The sequence below is a fragment of the Sardina pilchardus genome, chromosome 20 (assembly GCF_963854185.1).
Source record: "Sardina pilchardus chromosome 20, fSarPil1.1, whole genome shotgun sequence".
Taxonomy (NCBI): domain Eukaryota; kingdom Metazoa; phylum Chordata; class Actinopteri; order Clupeiformes; family Clupeidae; genus Sardina; species Sardina pilchardus.
Genome location: NC_085013.1, coordinates 9,513,583 through 9,533,788, shown reverse-complemented (window position 1 = coordinate 9,533,788; position 20,206 = coordinate 9,513,583). Strand labels below are relative to the sequence as shown.

The 20,206-nt window shown below is 41.5% G+C and overlaps 1 protein-coding gene and 1 long non-coding RNA gene across 3 annotated transcripts; one reads left to right on the top strand and one right to left on the bottom strand.

Moving 5' to 3' along the window:
* Positions 1–1,337: 1,337 nt before the first annotated feature.
* LOC134067738 (uncharacterized) lies at positions 1,338–4,132 on the bottom strand. 2 transcript variants are annotated; one of them, XR_009936553.1, is made up of 6 exons: positions 3,609–4,132; positions 3,226–3,316; positions 2,572–2,657; positions 2,356–2,460; positions 1,935–2,128; positions 1,338–1,819 (listed from the first exon to the last, which is right to left on the bottom strand). It is a non-coding gene; the product is annotated as an uncharacterized LOC134067738 (long non-coding RNA). The 2 variants fall into 2 exon arrangements; XR_009936552.1 differs by having other exon boundaries at positions 3,226–4,132.
* A 1,770-nt stretch (positions 4,133–5,902) lies between these two features.
* On the top strand, positions 5,903–19,949 carry LOC134067970 (zinc finger protein 271-like). The gene is made up of 8 exons (XM_062523464.1): positions 5,903–6,082; positions 8,557–8,615; positions 9,843–10,017; positions 10,872–12,136; positions 13,854–13,947; positions 17,103–17,161; positions 17,950–18,124; positions 18,750–19,949. The coding sequence occupies exons 1-8, from the start codon at positions 6,019–6,021 to the stop codon at positions 19,931–19,933; spliced, it is 3,075 nt and encodes a 1,024-aa protein (XP_062379448.1). The 5' UTR covers positions 5,903–6,018; the 3' UTR covers positions 19,934–19,949.
* Positions 19,950–20,206: the final 257 nt, after the last annotated feature.

The following is a 20,206-nucleotide window of genomic DNA, read 5'->3' as shown; positions in this document are numbered from 1 at the left end:
TCACAAGGGTCAACTAAGGTGGATATGTAAGGGATAATCAACGACGCACCGTGCGTTTCTAGGAAAATAATGCACGTTCGAAGTGTTAATAAGGTCCCGACGCCGCAGGCATTATTGCTGTGCATTTTTTCCTATAAACGCACGGCGCGGAGTTGATTATCCCGTTTATACCACTGCTACTATCATTTTCGTTTATATTGCCGCTGTCTTGGATACAACGTTGCTGTGTTTACCGTTATTCACATTGCCGAATTAATATTCAAGTGTGAGAAGCTCCGCTTTAACCCTCTCTGGTGGTATAAATTCAGCTAAATTCAGGCAAAGTTTAATTTGCTCAACCTGATACAGACAGAGAGCCTCTTCATCTTGTGTAAATATAACTTGTCTTACACAAGGAAACACAAACACAAGATTATCGTTATCGTTTCATTTTGATTGTATGACATTGCGGAGAACGTTGGATTAATGAATTCACGCAGAACGCCTTGACGTGCAAAGACCGCAGACTCTCATTTAAAAAAAAAAAAAAAACAAAGCAAAACATCACACAGAACAAATAGGTTACCCCGCAAAGTTCAGGGTCCATCAGTCCCGACATTAAGCAAACGAATCAAACAGTCGAAACGTAATTTATCTCCCAGAATGAAAAGAACGAGTTTGTTAATGGTCAGATGCCGCTGAAAACGAAGCTATTGAACTAAAACGCACGGGGGGGAAAGTGTTCCATTGGGTAACACAATGTTACCCAATGGAACATATTATCACATGCATGATTCATGGGTAGCCTACAATGTGTTGTTTAAAAACGAATATGAAGCGATTTTCATTGAACATTATGTTAACTTTGTCAAATGTTATTTTTTGGAAGAGAAAAAAATGCTTCAGATGAAATATTTTCGCGGACCCCCTGCAGTACCTCCGCGGACCCCCTAGGGGTCGCGGACCCCCGGTTGAAGACCCATGCTTTAGATCGATAGATATATTGCGCAACTTTCGGACCGCCCCCCCCCCCCCCCCCCCCCCCCCGCACGCGCCTCTCCCCACAGGCATTTTGTTGGTAACGCAGGAGTACTCTAACGCGTTATTTTTATTAATGGGAAACGTAGTAACGTAACGGGTTACTTTTAATTGATACTAACGCAGTAAAGTAACTAATTACTTTCAAAAGTAACTATACCCAACACTGGTTATAGCCTATGACACGTATCAAAATAACTAAGTGAATAGCCAAACTTCTAATCTAATATACTCATAAATATAACTTGAAATGATAATCATAGTCGTTAGTTAGGTTCATTATGATGTTGAAAGGTATTTTCTTACCTGTGAATCCGCCATGAGAAAAAGTTAGCAAAAGTTAGCCAAAGCCAATCGATGCTTGCTTTCAGAACCATGGACAGGTCAGAACAGCGCTCGTGCACCTTCGTGCTCGTGAACCAGAACAGAGCTCGTGCACTTTCCTGCTCGTGAACAAGCATTGCGCGTTCCTGTACTCTGGAGGCGTGGCTTCGGGGGGAAGTCTGAAGAAAGGGGCTGGTACTTTTGACCTGTGTATTTTCAAAATGCAGCTTTGCTGGAATCGTTTTCCAGGATCTCCAACCCTACCTTTAACAACTGTTTATTGAGATATTTGGGGGGAAACAAACAAACAAAAACAACCATATAATACTAATAACAAAATACAAAATCTTAAATACAACTATGTACAATTTCAGGGAAACTGTTTCCTCATAGCTGATGCATCTGGTCAGTGCTGGCTAGTAGGTCAGGCACATGCTGCAACACTGTGGGGCCTAGTCTGTGGGTGGAGAGGCCTGTGCTGTTTAAAAAATACCAGTCACAACCACATATCTGAGAGTAATAACATTTGCAACTTTTAGAATACCAAAGGGGCATTATTATAGAGGAAGTCTTGTGAATATTTGCAGGTGTACCTGAAACGCAGATACTTGACGATGTTCTTCAGCCAGCTTGCCTCAAGAACAATTTCCCACAATCTCTGGTGTGCCAAACTGCCCTGTTGTATCCAGTCTTTCTCTCTGCTGTCCTCCAAAGGGCCGTGGTGGCAGGCACCAAGGGCCCACTCATGTTCTCCTGTGACGTGGTGCAGGAGTCCCATCCACAGGTCCTGAGGAGAAATAGTTACAAAATGACTTTAAATAAGGGATCTCACAAACACAGAGTGTGCACAATGACAAGTCTGACAAGGGGTCCAAACTGTTGGCCAAAGTAGAGATTGTTCTAGACATAAAATGACAGTTGGTTATTAGTATGACTGTGTAACCCATGTTACAGTTCATATTACTACTCGATTCAGAAACACACAAATTACATCATCTGTGATAGGTTACTTACCATGAACTCTTCATAACAGCTTGCAGCTTTGCAACAATGCCAGAAATGGTTGCAGACATCTTTGCTCCATGTCAGTAAGTCACAGCATCCCTTTTGCTGCCCTGCCTGGACATTGAACAACAAAGGTTTTAAAAGGATGTCAACAAAAGTTCACATCAAAAGGTTGATGTAGGTAATGTACAAAGCATACAATTGGAAAGGAGATCCAGAACATACCGCTACAAGTCTTTTGCTCAAGTTCTTTGATCCATGCTAGATGTCTAAAGAATGGTGTATGCCACTGTCTTTGAACGGTCCTTTAGCTAAAGTTGAAAAAAGAAATCATGGTAAATAAACCAATGAACAATCATAGCAATATGGTGATGCATGTAGTGTAGCAGAAATGTATTAGAGCTGTGAAATCCTACAACCTAGGCATGGATAAGGAAAACCTTACTATACCCTATACAGGTGAAAAGTTGTAAACTGTGTAAACATTGTAGTCAAAAAGCTTGATCTGGTGCGTACAGCTGGCATTGCCTGATAGTATATACTTTTAGTTTCTCAAGGCTAGCTTTAGCCCTGGTCGAACAATTTTGACAATAGAAATAAACAGCAATCAAACCTATATCAGTATCACTGCAACATTCTTAGACAGCAAGCATTTGAAACCCAAGCAATCTAATGTTAGCACGTATAATGTTAGATGAATACGAGCTATAGAACAACTGCAAAAGGCAAAACTTGTGTTCAACAAGCCCACTTGGCCAGAGCTGTAGTAAGACTAGGGAAGCGGTACTCTAAGTAAAAGATAAACTGACCAACATATTTCAAATCGTTAGCCTACATTGACCATCCAGCTTGTTGTCAACATAAAGTTCGGATACTCACGTGTCAGAGCTGTCAGAATTGTGGATACGGGGGAGGAGGGGGTCTCTTGAAACCTTGTTTCACGGGTGTAGATGTTGTGCCCTTCACGTAACTAACAAAACAATAAATAAGAGTCATCAAGTTAGTAAATAGTTTAGAAGCATGAAATAAATGCCATGGGGAAAAATCTTCACGGATATACAAATAACTTTGATTAGCGATTGAAAGCAGTAACGTTGACATACTTCGGTGTTAGCTAACTTAGCCAAACATGCAGGGGCATTGCAGCTCGTCTACATCGTTTTATCCTCTCACTGGCTGAATACTTGTTAGAAACGACAACATACTGTCCTAAAGCATTAACAAGTGCTCTCAAACATTATAAAGACATAATGTAATCTTACCTATCCAGTAGAAATAGGGCCACCATGGCATCCGTTTGCAGCTCTTGCTGTTCCTTTAGCTGACGCCATCGAACAAATGCAGCAGCACCGATGGCCACTCGGGTCTTGGCTGTCTTCGTCTGCCCTTTTTTTGGCAGAAGCCTTCTCAAAACACAGTCTTTCTTTTTCGGCCCGTTGTTGGCACCTTTTCTGCCATAATGTTCAAATCGTCGTTGCCGTATCTTGTATGCTAACTATACGTTTAGGAATGCTACGTGCTAACCAAGCTGGCTCTAGCTTCCTGGCAAGCTTCAGGGCGAGCACACGCAATCAGCACGTTCACGAAGAAGGGTACGCGCAGAGGGAGAAGGAGGGGGAGGGAGGAGCAGAGTGCAGTTTGATAGACGTAATCAGAATCCAATCGTTGTCAACGGTCCGCTCAGTATGATTGGATAGTGTTTTTCCTAGATTTCTCGTTCTAGACACCACTAATTTTTTTCATTTTTGTGTCAAAACTTTTAATTAATTGGTTGCAATGGGGGTGCGAAGAGTATTTCAAGCAATATATAAAAAAATGCTCCAGAGAGTATGCTCCAAACAACTCCTACCCCACCTTTAACAGTCTCAATAAAGCATTTTCATGAAAATACATGGCTGTTCGTATTTAGTCATTAGTATTAGATTACCCAGTTGAACTAATTATAACTTTGAAAATATATATTTATAGGGTTTGCTGCCAACAAAATGTACAGTTTTGATTTTCTGTACAAGCCAAGGGTTAAAAAAAAATGCATTCTCACAGTGGTGACACAAGCCATGAATGTGGCGAATAACTGTTAGCTGCAAGTGATTTCATGTCACACAGGATGCACTAACGTTACCTCTCTGTGTCACAAATATACAAGCTGTCGTGACAAGTTGGTTCTCAGTGAAAAAAAAAAACATTCAAATGTTTTTGAAGTTTCCATATACTTTGACTTTTCCAAGACAGAAAGAAGAATTGAAACCGCTCAACTAATTTACATTTTGTGCCAGACTTAAATCAACATTTCCTGTGACTGAGTATTCTGGCTCAGAACAGAACTTTAATTGTTGATACCCCTTGGCCCTTGTGCATAACATGAAATCAGATTGAAATGTTTGAAAAAATCTCTCTCTTTTAGGCTCAATCCCAGGACCATTTGCAGTTCCTCTTTGAGGCCATTGGATCTTTTTTTACAATAAACACACACATGGCTGTGTGTAACCCTTTCCTTGTCAATTGCCAAGAGTGCAGGAATGCTCAAGTCAGAAGTTTTGGTTAGGTGATCAATGATAAAGTAAATTAAATGGGGTTGGAATTATGAATAAAAAATAAGTCCTACCTTTTCCCAGCTGCTCCATCATGGGGTTTTAAAGTGTCCATTGATTTGGGGTTGTTAGAAGAAAAGCAAGGAAATTACAAGTGCAGAGCTATTTCATTAAGAGGTATGATATAACTCTACAGATGCCTCTAAACAAACTGACAAGATAATTAGGTTGCTTATGTCATCCCAAAATTAAAAGTTAAAATAGGCAAAAGAATCAGTGATTATTTAACAGTTTACTCAGAGGAGTTGGTCGCTGTAGCTAGCTCTGCTATGGGAGGAAGTCGATAGAAGGAAGGTAATGATTAGACTCCAGCTCAGCATTGATCAGAATCTATCAGGAACCAAGATAACTTGTATGGGCATCAGGAGTTGTAATGAGCAGGTAATGTGCAAGCAGCTGGAAATTCCAGCAGAGATATAGAGGTCAATTACAGCAAAGCAGAAATTAAAGGTAGGCCTATTAAATCTTATAGGGAAAATGGTAAACATTATGGGGGCAATGGGCAGATTGGAAGACAATAATATCCAGAACAAAGTGGGGAAGGAGCATAAGTTCAAACAGAAGCAAGGAGGAGGAGGATGTATTTTCAAGAATGAGGTGAACAAGATTAAATAATACCTTATAAATAATGAAGAAGCACGTGGCAAATGTGAAATCTGTAGTAGGTTAGTCCAGAGTTTACATTGGCCTGTTATTCTACATCCTAAATATCAGGAAGAAAGACAAACATTAAGCATACAATTTAGCTTCGTGGTCAATAACCTACAGGACTAATTAATTGAATGAATGAATGAATTCATTTATTTATTTATTTTTGTTTTGTTCTGCTTGCTTCATATTTTGAAAGGTTAGACTCAAGTAGGCTACTGTAGGCTACCACACCCCGGGCCAGTTGGTGGCGGTAATGCACCATTAAAGTTAATTCTCAACCGCCTGAAGTCTGAAACAAGAAGAAGAAGAAGAGGAAGAAGAAGTCGCAAAAGAAGCCCAGAAGACTGTGTAGAGCAGTTTTTGCCGTCGTGCAACCTTTGAAATGTAGCCTATTGGCGAGTTCCTTGCGACACGTCGAACAGTTCCAGTTATGGATTTCGTTGAGGATTCGGCAGCCAGCGTTTCCTTGACTGACATGCCACAAATGGTAGACGGTAAGAAAAGTGGCTAGAGAACACCGCTGCCTCGCTATTCAGATAAATATTATTTGGTCACCGCTATTTACCGATTTACGGCTCCTATTGACTTCCACTCAACACATCCAAACAATACTTCAATTATACGCTCAAACTAATGCCGCTGATTTATGGCAACAACTATTTCACTTTGACAATAGACTACATTTTGATTCTATAGGAAGGATAGATTAAAAACAAAAAAAAAGAAGGGCCCCTGGAGTCATTGGCGCATAGCAGGACCTTGTGAAAGACAATCAAATTGTGCACCCCAAATGGTAGGGCTGGGAAGCATACTATTTCACCCCAACCCTGAAAGAATTTTAAAAAAATAATCCCTTGCATGATAACTTATGGTCAATTTTCTGGAAACAAATGAATAAATTGAGATACATATATTCATACATTATAGCATATAGGACTAAACACAACTAATTTATAGAAGAGCAAGGTAGCCCACTTACAGAAGAATGAACCTTAGAGAGGGGTAGGGGTGTCACGATACCAAAAAATCAGTAGTCGGTGCCAATACCAGCAAAATTACACGATTCTCGATGCCAAATTCGATACTATCGTATAAAAAAAGGATTTTCTAAAATCCCATGTACTTAATGAATTACTTTAAATATTTGCAGAATACTGAAATATAATTTCTACAGTGCATAACAGAATACAGTATCCAATTGCAAGCATATCACATAGGCTTACACATAATTAATTCAATCACTTTTCTAATGGATTGTAGCCTACTGTATAAAAACCAACAACTTGCATCGCCTTTTTATCGCTTTGCTTTCATATAATGTGAATGATTTTTTTTACAAGATGCAAAGTCTTTATTTGAAACACACACACATTCTGTAACTATTCATACATTCTATATACTGAAATTTCTGATCTTCATAACAGCAAACTTTATGCAGATTATAGCCAACTATTCATATTACAACTCCACCTCTTAAATTCAGCCGTCTGGTTGAAGCCTCAAAATATTGTAAACAAAGTAGCAGGCTAATCTTATCATAGGCTACTCTACTGGTTGGACTGTTCAGTATCCCCACATGTGTTTAAGTTTCAAGGTAAGCTACTTTTTCTCCTTGGGACAGGCCCTTTTAAGTCTTGGAGTTGAAAAACATTGGTATTGAGATGGTCAGTCAACTTGAATGCAAGTTTTAATCAAATGTCTGCTGCATAGCCTGCTAATGATGCTAACCGGATTTTAAACAGCAATTTAGCTAGTCGTCTTCTGTGCGTCATTGCGTTCACGATTGTGAATGTTTTATTTGGATTAAATGTGCATGTCGTGGGCGGGTGTCCATTGACCACGCACGAGAGCGGGCCAAGGAGAGTGAGTTTACTTCTACTGTTTGGTAAAGTTGCACGCATAGTCTACAAACGATGTGGAAGAAGAACTATCCACCCGGGCAGCGTCAGGTGCATCAGTACGACCACGCTTCCAGGAATGATTGGTTGGTTTTCATGGAGACAGACGCTGTGTGCACGGAGGGGACTGTGTGTGTGTGCATGCATGAGAGACAGTTGCGTGAGTGACAGAGAGGGAGAGCAGGGAATGGAAATTCAGCTTAACAAATGTTGCGTGTTTTTCAATAGCGTTGAAAAATAGATAAATAAATAAAATAAAAAGTAACGAAACCATATGTGGCGGCCGGTGCTGAATCTGTGGCGCATCGCCTCAAATTAGTCTATGTGTGGGAAACACTGTATTGCCCCCATCAGTTCCGGAAGAGTCGCAGCACCGATGCTTATGCTGGCGTCGGTGCTTACGGTGCTTCGAAAAAATGGGCATCGCCGGTGTTTTTTAATTTTGGAATCGAGAGGTATCGCAAGTATCGGTTCTCGTGACATCCCTAGAGAGGGGTGACAATTTCACTGCATTTTCTACATTAGTAATCATATGCATGTGACAAATAAGCATCCTCGTGTTGTATCCGTGAACTGTAAAGGCTATCATGATCCACTAATGTATTGAGTTTTGTTTACAGCTTAAACAAATGTGTGGTGTCATTGACCTGACCCACATGTTTTTGCTTTAAAATAGGCTGGGTATTGAATTAATAAATAGATGTTGCATAAGTATTTCATTAGCTTCAAGTTAGACTTTTTGCACTTTGCCCATCATTTAGGTTCAATTGGGGCTACCGTACACCTCTAAAACTTCAAACTAGAAGGACACTTGCCACAGCCAAAGTTAGTATCTAAAATGTTAACTGAAGCAATACTAAATCTGTGGTGAAAATTCTGGCTCATGTAACACCCTTCCACCAAGTTACTGTTCATGAAAATCAGGCCTGTAGTTTTCCCCTAGCTATTAATTATTATCCTGCATAAAGACAGTGAAACCACCTGCACTGAAAACATATCCTGTCAAGTTTTCAAATGTCTGTCTTTAAACTGCATTACATAAAAGCACTTCTCTTTTGCCCTTCCTGTAGTGGGAACTGACGTCAGAAGAGAACCGACCATCTCAGCTGAAGACATAAAAACTGAACAGGTGATTTTTTTTGGGGGGGGGAAATATTAACGTTGTTTTTTTGGTTTTGTTTTGTTTTGTTTTTCCTGAAATTCATATTACTTGTAATGCAACATTAGCCAAGAAATCTAGACGCGCGGGTTAGTCTAGCAACTTTCCGTAGAGCTTGGCAGCTGGGCTTTGGCAGAAATCACTGGACCAATCACATCGTGTATAGAGTCGGTGGGCGGGCAGGCTTAACATAATGGTGACTGACATGTGGCCAGAAGTTGCGACCGTTAAGCATCCTGCCACTTGAAAACAAGAAGATGATTCGTTTAGCGCTATCCTATTGCATGGAGAGAGAATTTGAAAGACAACTGTTTATCCCACCCCTCCGATTGAGCCCTGCCTACAGTGAGTTCCCAGACCCTACATCTTGATGTCGGTCTGGCTGGTTAGACTAATGCAACATATGCTACCATAGCTAAACCTGATCAACAGAGATGCACACAAACATAATTCAATTCTAAAACTGTGCTAATGCTGATGAAAGCATAGACCCGTATCAGACATGCTAAAGCTGGGAATCGATTTTTTTCCCCTTTTCAATCACACTCAATAAGAATCTGAAATCGTTTTCACCTCACATACGCACATTTATTTTTACCAGGTTTGATATGAGCAAGGCCTGAGTCTGGATAGCATCAACAATGGAAAGATGGAACAATGGAAGAATTCAAATCTGTGACACACATAACGATTCCTGCTGTGACTGAACACCATGACTACTATTGATTACATCTGTTTTCCCAATATTATCACAAACATGTTCTTTCACAATCGGCTTAATAATTGTGAGGTATGTTCCCAGCTTAGGCTGAATATCACCATACTAAGCTCAATCTTTTAAAATTGAACATTAGTCTGCACTTAATTCTTCTGTACAAGAGGCGTGATCAATGGAATAGTTCAAATGACTCCGTACACTTGGATAATCCGGTTTTTTTTATAAGCTTGTGATTGGTCCCAAAGGTTGTGGACAGGAAGCAGGCTAGATAGATGTGCAGGTTTCCAGCCTGAGCCGTTGGGCGAAATCCAAATTCGCCGGCAGGTCAGGCAGGGTTCACCCAGCCTAAGATTAATGTGTATAAAACTCTAAACCACATCATCAGAATCTGAGAAACATTCAAAACTGACCAAATTTGGCAGTCGACAGTAGGAACATTTTGTATTTCTCTCCTCCTTCATGAATTTCATTAATTACAGGAACAGGAGGAACAAGCAGACAAAGCTCCAGTCCTCTACTCTGAAGCAGAACGTTACTGTACAGACCCCGTGGTTGTGGCTCAATTAAGGAGAGTATCCGTGGTGCTGGAGGACTGCTGTAGAACACAAGGGCTGGATAACAAGAACAACAGAGATGGAGAACAGCCCAAACCCAGTAAGACATCCCAGTTGACATCAGAGGTGGAAAAGTCCAGCTTCAGAAAGTAAAAATCCAACCACGTATTGGTTCTACTTGTGCCCTTAACACAGGTGATCTCACTAATTAGCTGGTCTACCCAGCTGAAGAGTTGTGCTAGAATCAGCTGGTTTAAATGAATGGTTGGCACAGATATGTGGTAGGACTTTTACTTTCTGAAGCTGGACTTTTCCACCTCTGGTTGACATGCACTTGACATGACATTAAACTTCGCTTCATGCTGTGTTCATTCCAAAACTACAGTATGTACACACCTTCAATTTGGTGTACCATCACACCCCTGGTTGTCCATGGATGTAGGTGTGGTTCAGTCCATGTGGTGATGGACTATTGCGGTTGTGTATAAGGTGCTAAAAAGGGGCTAAAGAGGACACAACCCTGAGGTGCTTTGGTGTTAGTGATGATGTTACTGTGCTGTGATGTGATGTCCACAGGGTGTAGTTTGCTTCAGTGGAAATTGTGGATCAAGTGGAGGAGAGGGGAGGGGATGTTGAGGTGGTGTGGAATAGATTCTTATCGGGCTGGCAACAAATCTAAAGACTGTTTTCTCTGTGTCATTATGGGGTATTGAATGTATAGATAATGATAATAATGAATGGTAATGATAAAGGGAAAATATTGGTTAAATAAAATGGTTTGAGCCCTAAGGCGACAAAATAAAATGTGAAGTAAGTGAAGGGATCTGAAGGAGATCTCTGGATGCACTGATAACAGTATTCTTATAAGCAATTATTTGGCATAAATGTACATTGTAATGGAAGAACGCCTGATGTTTGTTTGTGCTGAGGTGTGTCTCTTTTCCTTTTTTGAAGGCAAGAAGCCTTACTCCTGCTCCAAGTGTGGCAAGACTTTCACTGAATATCGAAAAGCGCAGCAACAGCAGTACAATCACACCAGAAAGAAGCTGCATTCCTGCACCCAGTGTGACAAGAGATTTACTCATATTCAAAATCTGACAAAACATCAGCTCATTCACACAGGGGAAAAGCCATACTCTTGCACCCAGTGTGACAAAAGATTTGCTTATATTCAAAATCTGACAAAACATCAGCTCATTCACACAGGGGAAAGACCATACTCTTGCCCTCAGTGTGACAAGAGCTTCAACAGAAAGGACGGCCTGAAACGACACCAGCTCGTTCACATTGAGGAAAGGCCATTCCACTGCCTTCAGTGTGACAAGGATTTTAAAGCACAAAAAGATTTTGACAAACACCAACTCAGTCACATAGAACAAAAGCCTTTCCCTTGCTCTCAGTGTGAAAGCAGTTTCGCCACCAAGAGTAGACTCAAGCAACACGAGCTCATCCACACAGGAGAAAGACCCCACCGGTGCTCTCAGTGTGGCAAGAGTTTCTGCCAAGCGGGAGATCTCAGACGACACCAGCTCATTCACTCCGAGGAGAGGCCGTACCAATGCAATCAGTGTGACAAGGCATTCAGAGACAAGGGACATCTCAATATTCACCTACGCATTCATTCAGAATACAATTTTCTCTGCCCTCACTGTGGCCAGTTTTTCTGTCTAGAGGGACAGCTCCGCAGACACATGCGCTCTCACACTGGAGAGAGGCCGTTCACCTGCACTCAGTGCAATAAGAGCTTTAGACGAAAAGGTGCCCTCATGGTACATCAGTCCATCCATACAGGAAATAAGCCACATCAGTGCGCCGAGTGTGGCAGGGGTTTTACTCAGCATGGAGATCTCAAGCGACACCTGCGCACTCATACCGAGGAGAAGCCTCACCTCTGCATTCAGTGTGGCAAGAGCTTCAGGGAGGGATGTCTCAAAGCGCACATGCGACTACACACCGGCGAGAGGCCACACACGTGTGACGTATGTGGCAAGAGCTTCACTCAGATGGGATGTCTCAAACGACACCAACGCACTCACACCGGAGAGAAGCCGTACCACTGCGCTCAGTGTGACAAGAGTTTCACTACCGGTGGAGCTCTCAAAATACACGAGCGCAGTCACACAGGGGAGTGGTGCTACACCTGCTCCAGGTGTGACAAGAGTTTCTTTCAGTTGGGCCATCTGCAAACCCATCAGAAAGTGCACACTGAGTGCCCTACGTAACCCCCCCCAGTATAGTTTCCGGAGTGTGAAAAGCTGTTTACATGTTTTTGGTTGCTATAAAATGCGTTTTACCTCCTATCTTAACCTTTTAGGTTGTTCAGTAATGTAAAAAATGTCAAGTTGTGAGAGAGACATATTATCATCTAGATGAAAAAGGCTCCCCATTTCCTCAGACAATGGTAAAAGAGTTGTTAAAATGAGAGTTATGCTTTTCCATTAAAAGTTTTCTATATAAAAAAAAAATGCCATTCATGCCATTTGTAAGATGCCTGACCCAAATCTACGAGTTCAATTCTATATGGACCTAAGAGATTAACGTTTATGTTCTGTCAGAAGTGATCAAAAAAGTTTTAACAGAAAACCAGTTGACACTAGGGGACTAGACCATGTGCACCAGACACACTCTGCACTCTGCCCTTTAGTTTGGCAGCCAAATGCCATAATTTGAACCTGGTTTTGTCGGTTAAAGGTTTTTTTTTTTTTTGCAGAATCTAGTAGACTAGGGGTACCTCTTTAAGATTTGAGAGGGTGCATGGTGATATCCCTTGGGCAATTTCGTATATTAAGCCTTTCTTGTCCAATGTGTTGAATATAAGGTGGATATACTACAGGTGAATAGGGTAAAAGAATTTAACAAGCAGATATCACAATGAAACTTCACCAGTTGATTACTTAGGTCAATATGAAAAAGAAATGTATTACAAGTTTTCTGAAATGTAATGTTTGAATATGCAAATTAGGTATGATGTAATTGCGCTGATTTGCAACTTAAAAAGATCAAATCTGAACATTGGATAAAGCCAGCTAGGACAAAAACATGTGATGTTATAAACTGATCTTACAATGAACAGAACCGCATCACAAACGTACCTGGAGGTACGCTTTGGAAACATACCTTGAAATCTATTCAATTCAGGAACCAAGATAACTTGTGCATCAGGAGTTGTAATGAGCAGGTAATGTGCTAAGCAAGCAGCTGGAAATTTCAGCAAAGAAATAGAGGTCAATTATAGCAAAGCAGAAATTAAAGGTATTAAATCATAGGGAAAATGGTAAACATTATGGGGGCAATGGGCAGATTGGAAGACAGTTCTATAATATCCAGAACAAAATGGGAAAGAGCATAGGCTAAATTCAAACAGAAGCAAGGAGGAGGATGTATTTTCAAGAATGAAGTGAACAAGAATAAATAGCCTAATAGGCTACCTTATTAATAATGAAGACGCATGTTGATGGCAAATGTGAATTTTGTAGTAGCCTAATCCAGAGTATAGGGCATGTTATAGACTACACTGTCTTTAATATCAGGAAGAAATTGACCAACATTAAGGATACAATTGCAAGGAAAACATTTGAGGGGACACAAAGAAGGTCAGGTGAAATATGTTCACTATGTACAGTATTTAGCTTCGTGATAAATAACCTACAGGACTAATTAATTAATTGAATGAATGAATGAATGAATGAATGAATTAATGAATTAATGAATTTATTTTTGTTTGTTTTGCTTGCTTCATATTTTGAAAGGTTAGACTCAAGTAGCCTAGGCTACCACACCCCGGGCCAGTTGGTGGCGGTAATGCACCATTAAAGTTATTTGTCAACCACCTGAAGTCTGAAAGAAGAAGAAGAAGACGCAGAAGAAGCCCAGAAGGATATTTAGCGCATAAACATCAGTCTGTTTTTGCAGTCGTACAACCTCTGAACCGGCGAGTTCCTTGCGACACGTCAAACAGTTCCAGTTATGGATTTCGTTGAGGATTCGGCAGGCAGCGTTTCCTGCACTGACATGCCACAAATGATAGACGGTAAGATAAGTGTCTAGAGAACACTGCTGCCTCGCTATTCGAATAAATATTATTTGGTCACCGCTATTTACCGATTTACGGCTCTCATTGACTTCCACTCAAACACATCCAAACAATACTTCAATTATGTGCTCAAACTAATGCCACTGATTTATGCCAGCAACCATTTCACTTTGACAATAGACGACTTTACTTTTTGATACTATAGGGGGGATAACAAAAAAGAAGGGCCCCTGCAGCCATTGGCGCGATACCCTGGCCCATAGCAGGACCTTGTGGGGGGAAAAAAATCAAATTATGAACCCCAAATGGTACGGCCGGAAAGTATACCATTTCACCCCAACTCTGGAAGAAAAAGAAAAATAATATCTTGCATGATTACTTATGGTCAATTTTCTGGAAACAAATGAATAAATTGAGAAACATATATTCATACATTAGCATATAAGGCTAAACACAACTAATTAATTGAAGAGCTCACTTACAGAAGATTGAACCATGGAGGGTGACAATTTCACTGCATTCTTTACATTAGTAATCATATGCATGTGACAAATAAACATCCTTGGGATGTATCCGTGTAAAGGCAACTGTAAAGGCTATCATGATCCACTAATGTATTGAGTTTTGTTTATAGCTTAAACAAATGTGTGGTGTCATTGACCTGACCCAGATGTTTTTGCTTTAAAATAGGCTGGGTATTGAATTAATAAATAGATGTTGCACAAGTATTAGCAAAAGTATAGTATATAAGCATTAGCTTCAAGTTAGACTTTGCACTTTGCCCATCATTTAGATTCAATTGGGGCAACCGTACACCTCTAAAACTTAAAACTAGAAGGACACTTGCCACAGCCAAAGTTAGTATCTAAAAATGTTAACTGAAGTGATACTAAATCTGTGGTAAAAATGCTGGCTCATGCAACACCCTTCCACCAAGTTACTGTACATGAAAATCAGGCCTGTAGTTTCCCCCCAGCTAATCATTATCCTGCATAAAGACTGTGAAACCACCTGCACCGAAAACATATCCTGTCAAGTTTTCAAATAGTAAGTAAGTAAGTAAGTAATATTTATTTATAAAGCACGTTTACAACAGTTCACACTGACCAAAGTGCTGTACATAGTGTAATAAAAATAGGTAAAGAAATAAAGAAATAACATGAAATAATATAGGCCTACAATAAACAATGAAATACAATAAAATAAGATAATAATAATAATAATAATAATAATGATAAGTAAAAATAATAAGTACAAATAAATAAATAACAAAACTAAATAAAAGTACACTTAAAACACAAAACCATCAAATTAAGGGGGATGGAAAGCAAGGGTGTAAAGGTGGGTTTTGAGCCTTGATTTAAAAGTAGAGATGGAGGGGGCATCACGTATGTGTGGTGGCAATTGGTTCCACAAACGTGGAGCCGCAACAGCAAAGGCCCTGTCACCTTTTTGTTTTAGTCTGGAGTGGTGGATATGTAGAAGACCCTGATTGCAAGATCTCAGGGATCTAGTGGCTGAGTGGGGTATTAGGAGATCTGAAATGTAAGATGGGGCCTGGCCGTTGAGGGCTTTGAACACCATTAGTAGTATTTTAAAGTGGATCCTTTGATGCACTGGCAGCCAATGAAGGGATGCAAGAACAGGTGTGATGTGATCCCACTTTTTTGACCCAGTTAAGAGTCTTGCTGCTGCATTCTGGACCATTTGTAGGCGTTGTATGAGGGACTGGGGGAGACCAAGGTAAAGGGAGTTACAATAATCCAGCCGTGATGTTATAAAGGCATGAATAATTGTTTCCAGATTATGATATGACAGGGAGTGTTTAATTTTGGCTATAATTCTAAGCTGGTAGAAGCTGTTTTTAACCACGGCAGAGATTTGCTTATGAAAGCAGAGCTCAGAATCAAAAATGACACCTAGATTTCTTGCAGATGGTTTAACAAAAGATGTCAGACTACCCAGGTCAGTTACTGTGGGGGTTTTTGTTTTGGAGGGGTTAAAAATGATTACTTCTGTTTTGTCATTGTTTAACTGAAGGAAATTTTCTCCCATCCAAACATTAATCTCCTTGAGACACTCTAAGAGAGTCTGAAGGGAGTCACTGGATCTCAATGGGAGATATAGTTGGGAGTCGTCAGCATAAAAGTGGAATGAAAGGTTGTATTTTCTAATTATATTTCCTAATGGGAGCATGTATAAACAGAATAGGACTGGACCCAGAATGGGGGACACCACAGGAAAGAGGGGCTGAGGATGAAGAGTGCTGCCCTATAGATACTGAAAAGGATCTATGGGTGAGGTAGGAGGAGAACCACTGCAGAGCAGAGTCCCTAATACCAACCCACTGATGGAGACGGCCTAAAAGAGTGGGGTGGTCTACGGTGTCAAATGCAGCACTGAGGTCTAGTAGGACTAGGATAGCATTATCACCTGTGTCAAGTGTGAGGAGCAAGTCATTTGAAACTTTCAGCAAAGCTGTTTCAGTGCTGTGGCGTGCTTTAAAGCCAGACTGAAATGGCTCCATGATATCTGCAGAATTAAGAAAAGGCAGTAATTGAGAGAGGACTACTTTTTCTAGTATTTTGGAGATGAATGGTAATTTAGAAATGGGGCGATAGTTTTTTGGGTAATTGACATCAAGGTTATGTTTTTTAAGCAGCGGTTGGACAACTGCATGCTTGAAGCATGAGGGAACAGTGCCAGAGACAAGGCATGTGTTTATAATGACCAAAATGCTAGGACCAATGGTTTCAAAGGCATCTTTGATCATTTGAGCAGGGATAGCATCATTGGGGGATGTAGAGGGTTTCATGTGCATGACAATATCATTCAGCTCATTTAGGGTCATTGGTGAAAAATGGTCAAAGAACACAGCACCAGGTAAAGGACACAGTGGAGTGGGGGAAACAGAGGGGGTAAAAGACAGTTTGATAAGTTCTATTTTATCAATAAAAAATTTAAAAAAAGTTTCACATAAGACTGTGGAAGTTTCGACCTCAGGGGAGACTTGGGGGTTAATGATTGAGTTAATGGTACTAAAAAGGATTTGGGGTCTGTGGGAGTATTTGTCAATAATGTCAGAGAAATGGCTGCTACTGTCTTTTTAAACTGCATTAGATAAAAGCACTTCTCTTTTACTCTTCCTATAGTGGGAACTGACGTCAGAAGAGAACCGACCATCTCAACTGAAGACATTAAAACTGAACAGGTTAGGTGTTTTTTTTTTTTTGGGGGGGGGGGGGGGGGGGGGGCAATCACAGCGTGTATAGAGTCGGTGGGTGGGCTTAACATAATGGTGACTGACATGCGACCAGAAGTTGCGACGGTAACGCATCCTGTTATTTGAAAACAAGAAGATGATTCGTTTAGCGTTATCCTATTGCGTGGAGAGGGAAGGTTAGGCATCCTGCTACTTGAAAACAAGAAGATGATTCGTTTAGCGTTATCCTATTGTGGGGAGGGAATTTGAAAGACAACTGTTTATCCCACCCCTCCGATTGAGCCCTGTCTACGGTGAGTGTTCAGACCCTACATCTTGATGTGGGTCTGGCTCGTCAGGCTATCCTGCTACTTAAAAACATGAAGATGATTCTTTTAGTGCTATCCTATTGAGTGGAGAGGGAATTTGAAAGACAACTGTTTATCCCACCCCTCCGATTGAGCCCTGCCTACGGTGAGTTCCCAGACCCTACATCTTGATGTGGGTCTGGCTGGTCAGGCTAATGCAATGCTACTATAACGAAACCTCTGATCAACAGACATGCAAACAGAAATCATAATTAAATTTGTAAACTGTGTTAATGCTGATGAAGGCATAGACCCATATCAGACATGCTAAAGCTGGGAATAGATCTCGGAGTAGACCAAACGTGCAAATTAAATTGCAATCGGGAATTGGTATTTTGTATCATAATTATAACCATATAGTAAATTTGCCAGTCGACAGTAGGAACATTCTGTATTTCTCTCCTCCTTCATGAATTTCATTAATTACAGGAACAGGAGGAACAAGCAGACATAGCTCCAGTCCTCTACTCTGAAGCAGAACGTTACTGTACAGACCCCGTGGTTCTGGCTCAATTAAGGAGAGTATCAGTGGTGCTGGAGGACTGCTGTAGAACACAAGGGCTGGATAACAAGAACAACAGAGATGGAGAACAGCCCAAACCCAGTAAGACATCCCTGTTGACATGCACTTGACATGACATTAAACTTTGCTTCATGCTGTGTTCATTCCAAAACTACAGTATGTACACACCTTCAATTTGGTGTACCATCACACCCCTGGTTGTCCATGGATGTAGGTGTGGTTCAGTCCATGTGGTGATGGACTATTGCGGTTGTGTATAAGGTGCTAAAAAAGGGGCTAAGGAGGACACAACCCTGAGGTGCTTTGGTGTTAGTGATGATGTTAGTGTGCTTTTGATGTCCACAGGGTGTAGTTTGCTTCAGTGGAAATTGTGGATCCAGGGGAGGAGAGGGGAGGGGATGTTGAGGTGGTGTAGAATAGATTCTTATTGGGCTGGCAACAAATCTAAAGACTGTTTTCTCTGTGTCATTATGGGGTATTGAATGTATAAATGTAATGATAAAGGGAATATATTGGTTAAATAAAATGGTTTGGGCCCTACTGTGACAAAATAAAATGTGAAGTAAGTGAAGGGATCTGAAGGAGATCTCTGGATGCACTGATGCCAGTATTCTTATAAGCAATTATTTGGCATAAATGTACATTGTAATGGAAGAACGCTTGATGTTTGTTTGTGCTGAGGTGTGTCTCTTTTCCTTTTTTGAAGGCAAGAAGCCTTACTCCTGCTCCAAGTGTGGCAAGACTTTCACTGAATATCGAAAAGCGCAGCAACACCAGTACCATCACACCAGAAAGAACCTGCATTCCTGCACCCAGTGTGACAAGAGATTTACTTATATTCAAAATCTGACAAAACATCAGCTCATTCACACAGGGGAAAAGCCATACTCTTGTCCTCAGTGTGACAAGAGCTTCAACAGAAAGGACGGCCTGAAACGACACCAGCGCGTTCACATAGAGGAAAGGCCATTCCACTGCCTTCAGTGTGACAAGGATTTTAAAGCGCAGAAACATTTGGACAAACACCAGCTCAGTCACACAGAACAAAAGCGTTTCCCTTGCTCTCAGTGTGAAAGGAGTTTCGCCACCAAGAGTAGACTCAAGCAACACGAGCTCATCCACACAGGAGAAAGACCCCACCAGTGCTCTCAGTGTGGCAAGAGTTTCTGCCAAGCGGGAGATCTCAGACGACACCAGCTCATTCACTCCGAGGAGAGGCCGTACCAATGCAATCAGTGTGACAAGGCATTCAGAGACAAGGGACATCTCAATATTCACCTACGCATTCATTCAGAAAACAAGTTTCTCTGCCCTCACTGTGGCCAGTTTTTCTGTCTAGAGGGACAGCTCCGCAGACACATGCGCTCTCACACTGGAGAGAGGCCGTTCACCTGCACTCAGTGCAATAAGAGCTTTAGACGAAAAGGTGCCCTCACGGTGCATCAGTCCATCCATACAGGACATAAGCCACATCAGTGCGCCGAGTGTGGCAGGGGTTTTACTCAGCACGGAGATCTCAAGCGACACCTGCGCACTCATACCGAGGAGAAGCCTCACCTCTGCATTCAGTGTGGCAAGAGCTTCAGGGAGGGAAGTCTCAAAGCGCACATGCGACTACATGCCGGCGAGAGGCCACACACCTGTGACGTGTGTGGCAAGAGCTTCACTCAGATGGGATGTCTCAAACGACACCAACGCACTCACACCGGAGAGAAGCCGTACCACTGCACTCAGTGTGACAAGAGTTTCACCACCGGTGGAGCTCTCAAAATACACGAGCGCAGTCACACAGGGGAGAGGTGCTACACCTGCTCCAGGTGTGACAAGAGTTTCTTTCAGTTGGGCCATCTGCAAACCCATCAGAAAGTGCACACTGAGTGCCCTATGTAACCCCCCCCCCCCCCCCCCCCCCCAGTATAGTTTCCAGAGTGTGAAAAGCTGTTTACATGTTTTTGGTTACTATAAAATGCGTAATGCGTTTTATCTCCTATCTTGACCTTTTAGGACCTCCTATCTTGACCCCCCCCCCCCCCCCCCCCAGTATACACTAATCCAGCGAAACACGGAAGTAGCACAGCGCCGCCATTACTGCGTGGCTGGCTGCTAAGAAATTAGCCCCTTGGTTCCATAGGCGGCTGTTGCAGAGGTTAGCTGTCATTAATA

What these genes read in the sequence shown, in the direction of transcription:
- LOC134067970 (XM_062523464.1), top strand. Translation starts at nt 6,019, where the DNA reads ATGGATTTCGTTGAGGATTCGGCAGCCAGCGTTTCCTTGACTGACATG. An exon ending in CATGCCACAAATGGTAGACG is followed by an intron (nt 6,083 to 8,556) that starts GTAAGAAAAGTG and finishes CCCTTCCTGTAG; the next exon opens with TGGGAACTGACGTCAGAAGA. An exon ending in TGGAGAACAGCCCAAACCCA is followed by an intron (nt 10,018 to 10,871) that starts GTAAGACATCCC and finishes CCTTTTTTGAAG; the next exon opens with GCAAGAAGCCTTACTCCTGC.